General features: G+C 43.9%; 1 protein-coding gene across 28 annotated transcripts in view; it reads left to right on the top strand.

Moving 5' to 3' along the window:
• Window positions 1-10,436, top strand: part of ZBTB38 (zinc finger and BTB domain containing 38) — a 132,924-nt gene extending 122,488 nt beyond the window's left edge. For 15 of the 28 annotated variants that reach the window (XM_072792468.1, XM_072792463.1, XM_072792474.1 and 12 more), the window contains one exon: window positions 4,045-10,436. In XM_072792468.1, the coding sequence (XP_072648569.1) occupies window positions 4,045-7,626 (3,582 nt within the window). In that variant the 3' untranslated portion in view covers window positions 7,627-10,436. Of the gene's footprint in view, window positions 1-678; window positions 813-3,429; window positions 3,533-4,044 lie in introns of all 28 variants that reach the window. The other 13 variants (XM_072792451.1, XM_072792452.1, XM_072792455.1 and 10 more) reach the window with 3 other exon arrangements.
• Window positions 10,437-18,605: the final 8,169 nt, after the last annotated feature.

Genomic DNA, 18,605 nt, shown 5'->3' with positions numbered 1-18,605 from the left:
AACAGGTGCCTCACATTCTTCAGTATCTTCTGCTCTGAGCCCTGTGACCATGTTAGGCATTAACATATGTGTTGGGTAAAAATGACACAAGAATGAAGTTCTTATTTATGTGCCAAGAAGGCAAATCGAAGTACTGTATAGTAACTATGATTTTAAAAGTATTTGTGTGGCAGAAATCATAGTTACTATGATTTTATTTTTTTTTTTAATTTTTATTTATTTATGATAGTCACAGAGAGAGAGAGGCAGAGACACAAGCAGAGGGAGAAGCAGGCTCCATGCACCGGGAGCCCGACGTGGGATTCGATCCGGGTCTCCAGGATTGCGCCCTGGGCCAAAGGCAGGCGCCAAACCGCTGCGCCACCCAGGGATCCCTAGTTACTATGATTTTAAAAGTATTTCTGCCACACAATGGTAGATAGTCCCCCTTTTGAACAAGTCATACTTGGATATTCTGAAATTAGGAGGTTGTATTAATGATATATATAATGATACTTTCTATTATATGTTGTTATTCTAACTGTATGATTAAGATATTCTTAAATGTTAACAGCCTTTTACTAACCACCTTAACTGAACAATCTAAGAGAAGAATCATAAAATCCTATAGAAGTAAATGGGGCTTATCATTTAATACCTTGGGAGTATTAGCTTGATGTGAAATACCGTATTCCCCAGGTGGAAGTGAGGCCTACTGGGAGTTTCAGAGTGCTGTGGGGTGTTTTGGAAGAAGCAGTAGTTTTGATGTGGAAGGACAAAATAGATGTCAGCATGGAACTAAACCAAGATGGAAACCAGCTTTTAAAACCATGGTATGTGCTTTACCAAATCTGAGACTACCCAGTCAGGCTGGATAAAGAAATAATGTATGGTTATTGGAAAAGCCAAAAAGGATGAGAATAAATTAAGTCGGGAGAGAAAGTAGGGATTCTATAGAGGCCCACAGCAGAGACCCCAAGGGAGGCAAAAGAATCATCAGCAAAATATGTTGTTGATCTATAACCAATGAAGGACAGATTCCGTCTGTTCAGAGGTGGCCCCCTCTCCTCAGGGCCATACAAGAAGCCATGGATTCTGGTTCATTTAATTCCATTTTTATTCATAGACATAATCCCTTACACTTCTAGAAAAGATTCATGGACAGTTAAAATTAAAGGCAGAGTTAACAAGAGTAGAAAAACTAACATTAAATAAAGGAAATGAGACAATAGTTACACCAGAAACCCAAGCTAACAATGTAGCCATTGTTATAACAGGTGACAATGACAGTTAGTTGTAAGCTTCCTTGTCTTGGGAATAGAAGAATTTGTTAGTAGTGATGTACTTTTTCCTATGGCTAGATGAGATCAAAGAATCAAATCAATCAAATGGATCCTAAAGTACAAAGGACACTAAATAACATAATGGGCACAACTTATAATAGCTTTTAAAAAGGGTAAAAAATTCATTTTGTGGCCATCTGGTCTCTCCATAACTGAATGAATGCCATGAGTTAAATGTGGTACTCCAATGCTAGGAAGAACTTGCCACTGGAAGCTAAAGAGATCTCTTCAAGCTCTGCTGCTTTCTGGACATCACTTGATAAAAGATAGAGAAGCTGGATGATAGTTGCTTAGTATGGCCTTTAGACCAGAGGGGTTTTTTTTATTTTAACTGCAGGAGTGATCTGTATAGTGAATTTGTGAGTTGCCATTAGCATTTTTTAAATGAAAGAAAATAGAATAGAACAGAACAGAATACATTGCATGAAGTAAGGTTAAGTTTTCATTTTTGTGTCTTGGATCCCTATGTACCATGTATTTCTTATGTAATATTCTATCCCTCACTATAATATTAGTTGGTAGGCCCATCCATATTGTTTCAATGGCAACATTCTTTTTTATGTGTAATATTCCTGTGTGTGTGTGTGTGTAACATACCTATTTTATCCATTCATCTATCAGTGGATATGTGGGCTGCTTCCATACCTTGGCTATTGTAAATAATGCTGCCATAAACATAGGGGTGCATAGATCTTTTCAAAAGAGTGTTTTCGTTTTCTTTGGGTTAATACCCAATAGTGGAATTACTGGTGCTGGGACAACTGGACAGCTGCATGCAAAAGAATGAAACCAGACCACTTTCTTACACCAGATACAAAAAATATGCTCAAGGGCCTGGGTGACTAAGTGATTGAGTTTCTGCCTTTGGCTCAGGTCATGATCCCCTGGGTCCTGGGATAGAGTCCCACATCAGGTTCACTGCAGGGAGCCTGCTTCTCCCTCTGCCTGTGTCTCTGCCTCTCTTTCTGTATCTCTCATGAATAAATAAAATCTTTAAAAATAAATATATAAATAAACAAATCGATCAAACTTAAACTGGATTAAAGATCTAAATGTGAGACCTGAAACCATAAAAATCCTAGAAGAGATCATAGGCAGTAATTTCTTTGACCTCAGCAATAGAAGCATTTTTCTAGATTTGTCTCCTCAGGCAAGGGAAATAAAAGCAAAAATCAAGTATTGAGACTACATGAAACTAAAAAGATTTTTGCACAATGGAAACCATCAACAAAATGATAACCTACCAAATGGAAGAAGATACTTGGAAATGATAGTTTGGTGAGGAGTTAATATCCAAAACATATAAAGAATTTGTACAACTCAACATCCCAGAGCCACAAATAACCCAATTAACAAATGGGCAGAGGACCTGAATAGACATTTTTCCAAAGAAGGCATACAGATAGCCAACAGACATATGAAAAGATGCTCAGCATCTCTCATCAACAGGGAAATGCAAGTGAAAACCACAATGAGATACCACCTCACACCTGCTAGAATTACTAAAATCAAAAAGAGATGACAAGTGTTGATAAAGGGTTGGAGAAAAGGGAACCCTTGTGCACTGTTGGTGGGAGTGTAAATTGGTGACAGCTACAACGAAAAGCAGTATGGAGATTCCTCAAGAAATTAGAAATAGAACTACTATGAGATCCAGCAATCTCACTTGTGGGTATGTATCCGAAGGCATTGAATCAGGATCTTGTAGAGATGTCTGCAAATCAAAACCAGAAGGAGATCACACTAGACTTAGATACATACTTTGGTGGTTCTGTGTGTTGTTTCTATTTGTGTGCCCTCAGTACCTCAGAGTTCTTTTCTGAAATCTTAATGTACTTTGGTTATACTGAAAGGGAAATCAGAGAATGAGGTAAGAGAGGTAAGGGCCAGTAGCGCAGGGAGGCAGAGCACCCCTGGTGGTCAGACTTGGTTATGCAGAATGAGGCTTTCCATGGGGAGACCTTTCAGAGCCACGAAGTAGGAATGGTTTCTCCAGTTCTTGCTTCTTCTCTGAGCAGCAGTACCTTTCTATACAGGTTCTGCTTGCTTAGGGAAAGATTTTTTTTAAAAAATCATCTTCCTGATTTATAAATGATATTTGGATCAGATCATCAGGATCATCTGTGAAACAGGAGGTCGTGGCAGGACCACAGCATTGCTCATCTCTAGGAGTTCATGCAGCAGCCTTGATTGACGATGAGACCCTTAAGGTTTGTGGAGAAAACCCTCCTCCTCCCAAATTTGGACATGTATATATAGCTACGGTCTTGGAGAAAGAGTTCTGGGAGGACTTCCAACTATAACAACTATTAGCGATGGTATGAGAAACAGGCTGGGGCGAGATCAAGATTTAGCTTCTAATATTGACTCCAAGTCTTACAAGTAACAGCAGAGTGAGATAAAAACCTGTATTTTCATACCAAAAAAAAAAAAAAAAGTGTTTCAAAAGCACTGAAAATTGTCTAGAAGTAAAGAAGCTACTTGTTGGGGTGCCTGGTAGGCTCACTCAATAGAGCATGCAACTCTTGATCTCAGGGACATGGGTTCAAGCCCCATGTTGGGCATAGAGCTTACTTTAAAAAAAAAAAAGAAAGAAAGAAAGAGAAAGAAAGAAAGAAAGAAAGAAAGAAAGAAAGAAAGAAAGAAAGAAAGAAAGAAAGAAAGAAAGAAAAAGAAACTACTTGTAGAAGGGTTTCTGATCATATCTCTCCTCTTATTTCAGATGACAGTCATGTCCCTTTCCAGGGACCTCAAGGACGACTTGCACAGTGACACAGTGCTCTCCATCTTAAATGAGCAGCGCATTCGGGGCATTTTATGTGATGTCACCATTATTGTGGAAGACACCAAATTTAAAGCCCACAGCAATGTCCTAGCTGCTTCAAGCCTTTATTTCAAAAATATCTTTTGGAGCCATACAATCTGTATCTCCAGCCATGTCCTGGAACTGGATGATCTCAAAGCTGAAGTGTTTACAGAAATTCTTAATTATATCTACAGCTCCACAGTTGTCGTCAAGAGACAGGAAACAGTCACCGATCTTGCAGCTGCAGGAAAGAAGCTGGGAATATCCTTCTTGGAGGATCTTACTGATCGCAACTTCTCAAATTCCCCTGGTCCCTATGTATTTTGCATTACTGAAAAAGGAGTGGTTAAAGAAGAAAAAAATGAAAAAAGGCATGAAGAACCTGCAATCACCAATGGGCCAAGGATCACAAATGCATTTTCCATCATCGAAACAGAAAATAGTAATAACATGTTTTCTCCACTGGACTTGAGGGCGAGCTTTAAAAAGGTCTCCGACTCCATGAGAAGCACTAGCCTTTGCCTGGAGAGGACTGACGTGTGCCACGAGGCGGAACCCGTCCGCACCCTAGCTGAGCACTCGTACGCCGTTTCTTCTGTGGCCGAGGCCTACAGAAATCCGCCTGTACGTGAGCATGACAGCAGTTCCCCTGCTAAGACAGGTAAAGAAAATGGTGAAGCTCTTGCAGGAAAGCCGAAAACATGCCGGAAGCCAAAGACAGTCTCCATACCCCAGGATTCTGAGTCAGCTGCAGAAAACACACCACCCCCTCCAGTAGCCAGCTTAGAGGTTAATCAAGAAAGAAGTCCACAGCCAGCTGCAATTCTTCCTCCTTCCAAATCTAACAACGAAGGAGATGGCCGTTTTTCCAAGGAAGATGAAAATAAGTCCTCTGACATGCCTGGGCCACCGGCTGTGGAGGTCCCACCTCTCGTTTACAATTGCAGCTGTTGTTCCAAATCCTTTGACAGTAGCACTTTGCTCAGTGCCCACATGCAGCTTCACAAGCCGACCCAGGAGCCGTTAGTGTGCAAATACTGCAACAAGCAGTTCAGCACTCTAAACAGACTGGATCGGCACGAGCAGATTTGTATGAGGTCAAGCCACATGCCGGTTCCTGGGGGAAATCAACGCTTTCTAGAAAACTATCCTACCATTGGACAGAATGGAAGTTCATTCACAGGTCCAGAACCCCTATTATCTGAAAATAGGATTGGTGAATTTTCCGGTCCCGGAAGTACCTTGCCAGAGACGGACCACATGGTTAAATTTGTTAACGGGCAAATGCTCTACAGTTGTGTCGTATGCAAACGTAGTTATGTGACTTTATCCAGCCTCCGAAGACATGCAAACGTTCACTCCTGGAGAAGAACATATCCTTGTCATTATTGCAACAAAGTATTTGCATTGGCGGAGTACAGGACAAGACATGAAATTTGGCACACGGGAGAAAGGCGCTATCAGTGCATTTTCTGCCTTGAAACTTTCATGACCTACTATATTCTCAAAAACCATCAGAAGTCTTTCCATGCCATAGATCACAGACTTTCCATAAGTAAAAAAACAGCAAATGGAGGCCTGAAGCCTAGTGTCTATCCATATAAACTTTATAGGCTACTGCCTATGAAATGCAAGAGGGCTCCTTATAAAAGCTACCGAAACTCTTCCTATGAAAATGCCCGGGAAAACAGTCAGATGAATGAGTCTGCACCTGGTCCCTATGTGATTCAGAACACACACAGCTCTGAGTTACCGACCTTGAGTTTCCAAGACCGCATCAACACCTTGACCCACGGTCCGGCCGTCCCCTTGGAAACATCTGTACGTCAGGAGGTCCCAGCTTCTGCCAACGCACAGAACACAGAGGGGACCAAATGGGGAGAGGAGGCACTGAAAGTTGATCTGGACAATAACTTTTATTCCACGGAGGTGTCCGTTTCTTCCACTGAAAACGCGGTGAGCTCCAACCTCCCGGTAGGGGACGGGCCTGTTTCATCTCTGAGTAACGGCAGTGAGAACGCGGCCTCCGTGATCAGCTACAGCGGCTCGGCTCCGTCGGTCATCGTGCACAGTAGCCAGTTCTCATCAGTGATCATGCACAGCAACGCCGTTGCTGCCATGAGCAGCAGCAGCCACAGAGCCCCCGCGGACCCGGCTGCCAGTCAGGCCCTGAAGGATGACCGCAGACTCGAGCCCGATAAAGCCAGCAGAGCTGTCAGCCGACCCAAAAGCGTTAAGGAGAAAAAGAAAACCGTGCCGTGTAACAAGGCAGAAGTAGCCGAGGAGCCAAAGTACAGTGCTGATCCCGGAGGGTCGTTGAGCAAAACCACAAGCATGAAAGAAACCAGTAAAATTGAGACCTACATTGCAAAGCCCGCTCTGCCTGGAACCTCCACGAATAGCAACGTCGCGCCCCTCTGCCAAATAACCGTGAAAATCGGCAACGAAGCCATCGTAAAAAGGCATATCCTGGGATCTAAGCTATTCTACAAAAGAGGAAGAAGACCCAAGTATCAGATGGAGGAGGAGGCTTTGCCCCAAGAGAGCGACCCAGAAACCAACAGAGACAGCCCACTTGGGCTCTGCCAATCCGAGTGTGTGGAAATGAATGAAATGTTCGATGATGCCAGTGACCAGGATTCCACGGACAAGCCGTGGCGTCCTTACTACAACTACAAACCCAAAAAGAAGTCCAGACAGCTGAGAAAAATGAGGAAAGTCAACTGGAAGAAGGAACACGAGAACAGGAGCCCAAGCACTCAGTGCAGATACCCGGCAGAACCGGACCGTGCCGTGGCCAAGGCCCCGCAGGAGAAGGCCTTTGAGGAAGAAGAAAACAAGGAGATGCCCAAGTTGCAGTGTGAACTCTGTGATGGGGACAAAACCTCGGGGGCTGGCAGCCAAGGAAGGCCCCACCGGCACCTCACCGCCAGGCCTTACGCCTGCGAGCTCTGCGCCAAGCAGTTCCAGAGCCCTTCCACCCTCAAGATGCACATGAGGTGCCACACTGGGGAGAAGCCCTACCCGTGCAAAACCTGTGGGCGGCGCTTTTCGGTGCAGGGCAACTTGCAGAAACACGAACGCATCCACCTGGGTGTGAAGGAGTTCATCTGTCAGTACTGCAACAAGGCGTTCACCTTGAACGAGACCCTCAAAATCCACGAGAGGATCCACACCGGCGAAAAGCGTTACCACTGTCAGTTCTGCTTTCAGAGTTTTTTGTACCTTTCCACAAAAAGGAATCATGAGCAGAGGCACATTTGGGAGCATGATGGGAAGGGCTACGCCTGCTTCCAGTGCCCCAAAATTTGCAAAACAGCCGCTGCCCTTGGAATGCACCAGAAGAAACACTTGTTCAAAAGTCCAAGTCAGCGGGAGAAAGTAGAAGGTGACATGTGCCAGGAAAACTCAAACCCCCTGGAGAACGCACATGTCAATGACTCAGAAGACAGTGACCAAAAGGATAACATACAAACCATTGTTGAAAATGTCCTTTGAGTGGCGATACATAGAAAAATCTTCAAAAATATAAGTTGGCCGGTTTGTTGTTTTGGTTTTGTTTTTTTGTTTTTGTTTTTTAGTTAGCTGTTTTCTCTTGTTGTTGTTTTTAAGTTAGTTTTGTTCACACAGCATTGATGAAGGAGTGAAATGTAAAAGAAAATCTCTTTTGTGAAAATTCCAGAAAAAGGATCCTAGTATCTACTTTGGGTTTTAGCATTAACTTCATGCAAAGTGCACAAAAATGAAATAGCTGAATCCTCCAGTATCCCAAGTATCTTGTGGAAGTTTATGAAGTTCTTAGCTGTGGTATTTCTGCCAGTGGGAAAAAAAAAAGAGTCGAACGTTAGCCTAATTTAAAACTTTCTAGTAAGTGCTGATAGGAACTGGCTGCTGAGCTGTCTTTAGTCACTGGAGAAAACGAGGGTCAGATATCATGAAAACATCATCTTCGTAAATATGTTAGAGGGTAAATGAGCTCTGACGGTCATTTTTCCCATCCAGCTTCTGCACTATTAAAGATTGTTTAAATTAGTGGATATATATGAGATATTTAATATTATAGCTGAAAATATGTGTGAAATTGAGTAACCTAAGTAGGACATTCATTATCTAGAACTACTTTTTCTGCAACACAAACCTTGTAAAATACATATATAAACCACTATGACTTTTAACTGTCCACGTCCCCTGTAGAGAATTATAATTGATGAGCAATAGATCTGCAAATAGTGAGGACTGATGGAAAAATCAGTAGAAAGCATCTTGAATCTGGTTTAAGAGCATGTTGTGTGCTTTTAGATGGAATGCTGTTCCCTTGAAGTTATGGCTGAGCTATACTAGAACTGGTCTACTCCAGTCACAGAAAACATAGGTCATGCCTTATCTATGGGGGAGAGCCCTCCCAGAACTTTCCTGTGATGACCTGTGCTGTATATTACTTTGCAGTGGCCTCACCTCAGATAACAAAGAAGGGTCAAATTCTTCTGAAACTCCCTGCAGTCTTCCATCCATCACAAGGCCATGGATGTGGAAGTCTGTTTCGGACAGACTTAGTCAGCCTCAAGGGTTTAAGTAAAACCTGACAACTCCCAATTCCACGGAAGGAGTGTCTAGGAAATTTAGTGCAAGCATGCGTATGGTGGTGAATTCCCAGCCACTTGAAAGTGACAGCCTAATCCCTGTAATCATTAGCCTTCTTGGAGATTATGCAGCCCACAAGTGTACACTAGTATAAACCAAAAGGACATCAGAAAGACACCTCCCACCTCACCCATTAATAACTTGAGTGGGCAAGAGGAAGTAGTGACCTTCCTTGCCTCCAGTGGTAGCTTTGTTTTTGGGGGGGGTGGGGTGGGGAGATGGAATGTGGAGTGATAAGATTCCATCATTTATAGGACCCAGATACATCTCCCCAAAGCCAGACGCCTCGTCTTCATGTTTGCAGACATCTAGCTCCCTTGCTAAAAACCCACTTAAGTTTTTTCATGTTTTCTTTTTACGCTGACCCACACCATCAAGCATTGGCCTCAAAGTCCAATTGCCCAGTAGGACATTCCATCACGTGGACTAGGTTCTGGGAAACTGGAACTCATCATTCTTACGTTTAAACTGCCAGGATAGGAGGGAGAGAGAAAACATTCCTACCCTTTGATCAGCAGTGTGAGCAGAATCTGGAACCTGGTTTAAGGGTGACCTACAGCCACTCCTGTTCATGGGATTTGATAGATGGAAGCCCAAGGTTACCCAAGGTTGCAAGGTCACCATTATGAAGAAGTAGTTCAAAGGACTCCAGTTCCTCTCTCCAAGTATTGTGATATCTCCATGAAGAAGACTTCATGTGGATTTGGGTGGGCAAGAAGGCATTTAAACACCCAGAGAAGGACATGATCAAAGCTGACCTTTTTATACAGTAGTATTTTGCTGTTAAGTAACCCCAGTACTGCATCTGCATCTAGCTTTCGTTCATCTACTTTCACTTACATACAGTATTATATAATCGAGGAAAATGGGAAAACGCAAACAAATCCAACCTTACTTTATACGTTGTATATATGTATACCTGCCCTGCTCACCTGGGTTCTTGTTAAAAAAAAAGAGATAGTCACAAAGGGCTTATGAAAATCCTTTCTGAATTGATAATTACAATATTGAATAGGCAATTCTGTGATCTACTAATCTGTCTTCTTTCAATTAGGATCGTTAATCAGAGAGAATTACTGTGTATTTCAGTCATTTTGATTTGAGGTAACTCTATAAAACGATCACCCGTAGTGACGTCTCCCAGCCCTCACATGTGGGAATTTTTTAAGTGGACTTGTATGCTGATGATTCTAGACCAAAGTAAATATGGCAGAATATTTATACATGAAAAAATAATTTTGCAGATATTTTCTATAATTGTATTATCCGTTTAAAATGTTGATAGCTTGTGTTAGTTTCAGGGAGGGGTGTATATTTTGATAAAAAAATACTTGACTTTGTAACTGTATATTCTATACAATTTATAGCAGAGCCGTTTTAAGACAGCCTCATCACCTTTTTCTGTTCATTGTGAAGACTTTACCATGAGTGACGTTGAAGTTTGCGTTGAGTACTTAACGACCAACTAGAACCACAGTAGGTGTGCGCAGTGAACATACTATATGCCGTACAAGGTACATTGTAATTTGCCGTTCTAGCATCTGTATTTCGGTTAGAAGATATTATTAAATGCAGATGTTAAGGGTTGGAAAAGCCTAATTTTATTTTTAGAAATAACGAATACAAATTTGGTTTTGCTTGATTAAAATAGCTTATTCCTATGTTAAGTCTCTTACATGTTTCACTGTTAATTCCCGTGTGCAGCCAAGCAGCAGTCTCCTCTTTGTGGGTCACAGCCTTATTCCACAGGTTCTATTTGCTTCATATATTTCCGTTTCCTGACTTGGTTACCTTCCGTGATACCTACTTACATGCTTAGGACTCAAACAAAATACACGTTTAAAAAAAAACAAAGCAGAATGAGAGAGGTGGGTAAGTCTCCTTGTCATGTAGTGCTTAGGATAGGCCTGACCTTGTCGTGATGAACCAGAGAACCCTGGAAGTGGCATCATTCTTCCCGTGGGCCGTTTCATTTAGGTCTTTCCTGACGCCCCTGCAAGTCGACTTCATCATCCACACTTGATAGTGACTTTGAGAAGATCCCACAGCCAGAGTCAGGATTCTCACCCAGGGCTTCCTGACTTCAAAGCCCATGTTTTTGTTTCTTCTCAACACCTTAGAGGGGCGCCTGGGTGGCTCAGTGGTTGAGCATCTGTCTTGGGCCCAGGGAGTGATCCTGGAGTCCCAGGATCGAGTCCCACATCGGGCTCCCTGCATGGAACCTGCTTCTCCCTCTGCCTGTGTCTCTGCCTCTCTCTGTGTGAATAAATAAAATCTTTAAAACAAAACAAAACACCTTAGAGAAAAATGCTTAATGTAAACCAAGCAGAGAGTGAGGAAGAGAGGCACGAGGTGAGGAATGAACGCCACTTGAGGAGGACAGCCGTTGCAGTGATGGCTTTCAGGAGGCTGTATTGGTCTCAGCTCTCCCCGACACACCACTCCTTTTTTTTACTGACAATGCAACATTTTGGGCATTGGCTCCTCTTAAGATGTTGGGATATTGCCCTATAAGACCTTTTTTTTTTTTTAAACCTGTGCACTCTTTAAATAAAAAATTTGGAGTAAAATCATCATTTAATGCTACTATAAATGAGTAATTTTTCACATAAAGAAAAAAATGTGTTCCATCATCCCAGACTATAGTCCTAACCTTAATTTATTATCTTCAAATGCATGCAATTAGTCACAGTAGGTAACGTGAAAGGGAGTGCCAGTGGCTCAGACAGCACAATCCATCACCGACACAGGGAAAATACCTCGGATTTCCAGTCCTCCCGTGGCTGACCAGTAGCATCAGTTTTGTATTTGAAGGATAATCCAAATCAAACCCAAACCAGAAATTTGGTAACTGCTGTCTGTTGAAACTAACCTCACTTCACTAGCAAAACAGATTAAACATTGAAGGAATTTGTAACAATTGAGAAAGTAACTGGATTAAAAGCACCAAAACAAATCATGCAAGGCAATCCTATTTGTACATACTGTATTAATTACTTTGGGTCCTTTTATTCCTGTTGCTCACTGCCCTCTTTTCTCGTAACCTATCCATTGATTTGGTTCCATGCCCTGTGTCTCCATCAGATGCTCTTTGCAGAGGCAGTTTCCTCCATACTTGAGAACTCTTCACCTTCCTCTTCCCCAAATCCTGATGGGCTATGGACTCCCTTCTGGAGAGAGGAACCCCACCTTCCCTCTCCAGAATGCACCCCTAGATGATGAGTCTTCAAGTGAGGTGGTCAGTGAACAGGCAAGTTGGCTTCCTGTGCAATTTTTAAAAAGAAACTCCAAATTTAGACAACTAATGGAAGAACTGAATATAAAAATTATGATTACACTTTTAAATATTTCTTAAATTACTATTTCATTCTTGACATGTAAGATCTCAGTTCTATTTATTTAGAATCTTTTGCTGAAGGGCGCCTGGCTGGCTAGGTCAATTAAACATCTGCCTTTGGCTCAGGTTATGATCCCAGGTCCTGGGATCAAGCCCCACATTGCTTCGGGGCTCACCACTCAGTGGGGAGTCTGCTTCTCCCTCTGCCTCTGCTTCTCTCTCCTCATTCTCTCTCTCTCTCTCTCAAATAAATAAAAACCTTTTTTTCCCAAAAAAAAAGTTTTGCTGAAAATCAAGAGCACTTTTTTTCCCAATAATTTTTAAAGTTATGACTTCTATGTAATAATAGGGGTAAGGATATTATTCCTATTATACAAAACTGCTGTACAGAGACTTAAAAGACATAACAATGCTTATTTATGTAGAATTTTAATTCATTCAAAATATGTTTGATTTTGAGTCTCAGGAGATGTGGCCAGGGCACTAGAGACATAAGAGGTAGCCTGTACCTTTAGGGAGCTGGATCTGAGGAAGGAGACTGATGAGGCAAGGGATGATTACAAAACAAAACTCTGAGCTCCTAGGAGCTCAGAAGCAGATTGGGTTGTGTCAGGTTATGAGAGGGATGGCACAGAGCAAGGGCTGAGGGAGCCTGGGCTTCCCGGTGGGAGCAGGCCTGGGTAGGGGTGGCTAAAACAGAGGAGCACGGGTGAGGGCAGATTGCTCCGCAAACCTGGGGTTTGGGTGGTGAGCCAGGAGAGGCACACAGAGGACACATCAGCAGGACCTCATGGGCCTTGCCAGAGAATCTGTACTTCTGACGCTGACAGAGGATGGGGGAACAGAGGAGCAGCTGAGTGCTAAGACAGAAAGTCAGAGACAGGTCCCAGAAGGTCCAAGCAACATGAGAGGCCACGGGAAGGCTTCCACAGACAGGAAATGATCTAATGTGTTTAAAGGCTGACTCTCACTGCAATGCAGCAGAGACTGCAGGTCAGTGAAGAGGCTCTCTTTGTTTCCCCCCTTGCGATATATTTTTGAAGAAATTATGTTGTTTATCCTGAAGAGTTTCCACAGCCTGGTAATTAGCAAGACCGCTTCCTAAGTTAGGTTATGTTCATCCATCAGGAGGCATCTACTGTCTCACTGACATATTGGATGTACTTTGAAGGTAGATCTGAAAAGATTTGCAAGTGATTTCGGTCCCAGGAGGTAAGAAAAACAGAGGAGTCAGAGATGACTCCCAAGTTCTGGGCCTGAGCCATTGGAAGGATGGAGTCACCAGCAGAAGACTAGATATGTGGACCAGAAGTTTGGAAAAGGAGACTAACTTCAGGTCTGAAGCCGAAAGTCATGTTTCATTACTTCAAAACATATTTGAGCTAGGTGCTGGGAATACAAGAGTGGGCAAAACACATTGTCCCTGGTGCTTATGACCTAGCGGGGAACACAAAGAGCTAAGCAATTACAATTGCAATAAGTGTTGTGAAAAAGGGGTGCTATGAGGACATGTAGTGGCACGGGGGTGGGGGTCCTAAGCTAGTCTGAAAGTTCAAGGGAAGTCAGCCTTGAGGAAGTACCTTTTGAATGAGATCTAAACAAGGAGTAAGAGGGGCACCTGGGTGGCTCAGTGGTTGAGCATCTGCCTTTGGCTCAGGTCATGATCCCGGGGTCCTCCGGATTGAGTCCTGCATCGGGCTCCCTGCAGGAAGCCTGCTTCTCCCTCTGCCTGTGTCTCTGCCTCTCTATCTCTCATGAATAAATAAATAAAATTTTTAAAATAAACATAGGACGCCTGGGTGGCTCAGCGGTTAAGCGTCTGCCTTTGGTTCGGGGCGTGATCCTGGAGTCCCGGGATCGAGTCCCACGTCGGGCTCCCTGCAGGAAACCTGCTTCTCCCTCTGCCTGTGTCCCCGCCTCTCTCATGAATAAATAAATACAATCTTTAAAAAAAATAAACAAGGAGTAAGAGTTGAAAGAGGAGCAAGTTTCCAGGCAGCGGGAACAGCATGTACAAAAGTAGAAGGAACACTGTGCATTGGAAGCCAGTAGTGGCCAGAGTACAGGAGAGATGGCTCTTAGATGACACCAGAGGCCAAATGCCAGACCCTGCAGGGTCCCCAAGTCATGCTGCAGATTGAGATCTTCTACTAAGAGCAACAGAGAGCCACTGAATTGTTAGGACAAGAAGTATTTTAATCAGTTTTGTAGTGTGAAAAGTCACTGTGGCTGAAATGTAGAGAATGATGTGGAGGACAGTAGTGGCCAGGAATGGAGCGGGTAGGAAGCCACTGCAGTGGTCCAGGCTGGAGACAGCAGTGGCTTGGACCATGTATTGGCCGGCAAGAGGAGAGGAGAGGGGAGAGGAGGAGGGCTATTTGGAAGATAAAATCAACAGCCCCTGATGTTGGATGGATATGGGGAAGTGAGGGCCAGGGAGGAGCCAAGGATGCAGCTTTTGGTTTTGGAATTATTGAAACGATGGGAATGAAAGATGTCTCCTGTGAAGCTTGTATAGCAAAAGAGGACCATCGTCACAGGATGAGATGAGCACTGGGCATTATTGTATATATTGGCAAATCGAATTTAAACAAATTAAAAAAAATCCTGGAGAACAACATGACGTCACTGAACGTGGAGTTGGGAAAAGAGACCTCCAGCTGGCTCACAAGAGGTGACACGGACCCACTCTAGTGGCTCAACAGGTGGATCTTGGCAAGAGTAATTTTGGCGGTGGTTCATGTGGCTTCTTGTTTCAAGAAGCTTAGCTGGGAAGTGGGCGCCCAGGCAGCTCGGTCGGTCGGTTAAGCATCTGACTTCTGCTTGGGTCATGACCCCGGGGTCCTGGGATGGAGCCCCGCGTGGGGCCTCCACTCTTTGGGGAGTCTGCCCCTTCCCATGCTTGTGCTCTCTGTCTGTCTCTCAGAAGCAAACAAGCAAACTTAGCTCTGAAGGAGAGAAGAAAGAGAAAGGTGAGTGGAACCTAAGGTTTGGAGACCAGGATTGCGCCACGTGGGGTAGAGCAGAGGGTGAGGAGGCAAGGCAGGTGAGGGTCTTGGCCTGAGGCGTGGTCGTCGTCAAGAGCTATAAAGGCCGGGTTCAACCTACGGGACTAGAGACCTCAATGTCTGGTGGACGCACACAGATGGAGGGGGCTTCGAAGCTCTTGCGCTACTACTTTTCTGTTTGGCCCTCCCCCTCCCCTGTTGCGGTGGCGGTGACGATTGTCTTCCTCACCTGAAAGCTGTGGACACAGAGTATGAGGAGGCTAAGGGGCTCGGAGACAGGTCAGTTTTCAGGATGCGGTTTTCACCACCACCGACTCCACGTTGACGAGGGGATATTTTGGAAGGAAGACTGGGACAATGACAACTGCTGGGCTTTCCTCAAAATGAGTGTTTATTAGCTTGAGACTCCAATACCCTAAGAATGCCCTAAGTCATTCTTTTCTTTTCTTTTTTTTTTTTTTCTGTCAGTGTGCTCTTATGTGGCAGTTAGTATAGATCGACCTCATTTTATGGCACTTCACTTTATTTTGCCTTGCAGATACTGCTTTTTTTTGGTAATATTTCAAACTTTTTCATTATTATATTTGTGATAATCTGTGATCAGTGGTTATAACTCACTGAAAGCTGAGATGCGGGTTAGCATGTTAGCAATGATGTACTTTTTAATGAAGGTATGTGCATTGGTTTTTTAGACGTAATGCCATTGCACACTTAATAGACTACTGTCTAATGTAAGCATACTTTCATGTGCACTAAAAAACTCAAAAATTCATTTGACTTGTTTCTTTGTGCTATTCACTATATTGTGGTGGTCTGGAACCCAGCCCACCATATCTCCAAGGTGTGCCTGTATTACCAGGCACGGTTCTAAGCATCTAGTGAATATTAATTCATTTAATCCTCGTATCAGTGCTGTGAGATAGTCATTTATATTATCATCTCCATCAACATTCAACGTGGTTATCTTTTGCTGTACAGTGCCGCAAAATTTAGCAGCTTAAGACAGCCAGGTGCCAGTATTATTATTTCACATGGTTTTGTGGTTTGAGTGGGATCAGTTGAGTGGGCCTCTCATGCAGCTGTAGTCAGATGATCGCCGTGTGGTGTCATCTAAAGCCCTAACCACACTGGGCATCCAATCTGAGCCCAGCTTAGATTCAAGGGTGGAGGGATGGACCATACTCCTCAGTGGGGGAGTAGCAGGCACATACAGGGAGGAAAGGGATCCGATGGCAGGCATCTTTGGGGACAAGCTATTCTACAAGAGATAATTCCCAATGAGAAAACCAAGGCACAGAGAAGTTTGATAACTTACCCAAGGCCATTTCCAAGCTGGTATGTGGAGAAGCAGAGTTAATCCCAGGCGGTTGAATTCCAGAGTCTATCTGCTAAGACAGGCGAAAGGGACTGAAGGCTCATAACACAGCACATCCTCTCATCCCAAAGCCCTGGTGGTTGGGAGCACAGCATTATTCATAGTAGAACCAGAGAGTCCCTGGAGTTAGCTGTGAAGGATCTCAAAGAGAGGAAGAAAGTCTAAAAATACTTTAAATGGAAATAAATGAGGAAGGTACAAATTGATTCAAATTTCAAGGACTAGCTGAACAGGGCTCACCTTTTTTCAAGATTTATTTGTTTATTTTAGAGAGAGAGAGTGTGTGCTTGCACATGGGAATGGAGGGAGGGATGGAGGGAGAGGGAGAGAGGATCTCAAGCAGACTCCCTGCTCAGTGCAGAACCCGGATGAGGAGCTCCATCCCAGAACCTCGAGATCATGACCTGAGCTGAAATCAAGAGTCAGCTGCCTAACTGACTGAGCCCCCAGGCACCCCTAAACAAAGCTCTTCTTATGTTAGAGGTGAAAATAGGGTCTTGTGTGGCCCAAGGCCAGTGGAAGGCTTTATACTTTTACTTGTTCTTTATCCAATCAGGAAAGAACAGAAATATAAGTCAAGGCAGGGCATGGGTTATATTGTTTTTTTTTGTCTTATAAATAATTAACATCTGAAACTTTTAGCTACTCCAAAGGGTCAAATAAGGAGGGGGGGGAGCCTATGACTGGGACCAGGGAGTTAGAATCTGAGGTGTAGACTGGCCTCAGGAAGGATCTTCAGGTTCCCATGTAATGTCATAGCCCTGAAAGTCCAGATCATTGCTTACTTTTACCCATCACGGCCCCTCTAATGGGAGAACATCTTCCATGAAAGGAAATGACATCTCTAAGTCAAAGAGTTTACTCACGTCACATGAGCAATGGGGTATTGCCAGGGAGAAGCTGACTCACCTCTGAGTGGCCAGCTTCTCTCCCGAAATCTGACGACCTGAAATAACGTGTAGCTTAGGTGCTGTTAATTTCTAGCTTCTCGGTTTTACTGGGCTAAAAGGCCGGGTCCCACACATTGACTGGAACATGCTCAACATCTGGGTAAATGTGGTTAGTGGAAAGAGCAGCAGGCCATTTCCCCGGTCGGACCCCATCATTTCTGACGTTCCTGTTCCTAAAGAGAAATTCAGAGCCACTATTTTCGTCACCATGATGGGAACCAGCCTCCTCCACTATTGCTCATGTCGACTGCAGCACCATCCCAGTCACTGGGAACTCCTCGCTATTTGATAGCATCCCCACACCTAAGCGAGGAGGCCCCACCCTGGCCCTCCTCCAGGAGTCCACCTGGACCCCATCCCAGGGCTGACTCTCCAGGGCCAATAATGAAATGCCCACCCAGAGTCTGTGCCAGTCTGAATACTCAGGCACAGTGGGCTCTGCCCACTTGGAGGGCCTGCTCAGGCCTCTTCATGCCAGTGTCACTCTCCTAGGTCCCAGGGATGGTCAGGTGTTTGCTGGAGATGTGGACAGAGTTTGTCATCCATATGTGCGTACCTGAGTCCCCCAGCCTTATCAGAGGGAGCAGGGTGGAGAGTAAGAAGGAAGGAGAGGAGGACCCGGGCTCTACTTGTGCTGTCTCACCCCAGTCTGGAATACCCGAGACCGGAAATTCCAAATCCAAACCTGGCCTCCCAGATTGTTATGAAGGTATGTTTACCAAAGACAGAGAGTAGAGCATACTTAATTAAGAGCAGTTCACCTGATTCATAACTTGTGTTTAGACATCTGATATACTACTGTTGATCTGTGAACATATTTTCTCCTTCTTATGGTTTTCTTAACATTTTTCTAACTTACTTGATTATAAGAAACAGTATATAATACCTAAATATACAACATATGTATTAATTGACTATTTCTGTTGTTGGTAGGCTTCTGGTCAACAGTAGGCTTTTGGTGGCTAACTCTCTGGGGAATCAAAAGTTATACACAGATTTTTGACTGGGGCGGGGGAGGCCAGCACCCCAGTCCCCACATTGCTCAAGGGTCAACTGCATAGGCCTCCATCTGAACACTTGCCCTCAACCCTGTAAAAGTTTGGGAGGCTGTCACTACTCCCTAGGGCATCTGGCTTTTCATCACACTGTGTCTGAATATCAGTTCC

The sequence above is a fragment of the Canis lupus genome, chromosome 22, assembly GCF_048164855.1.
Source record: "Canis lupus baileyi chromosome 22, mCanLup2.hap1, whole genome shotgun sequence".
NCBI classification, from domain to species: Eukaryota; Metazoa; Chordata; class Mammalia; order Carnivora; family Canidae; genus Canis; species Canis lupus.
Note: the sequence above shows the minus strand (reverse complement) of the source record. Positions and strands in the feature narration are given on the sequence as shown.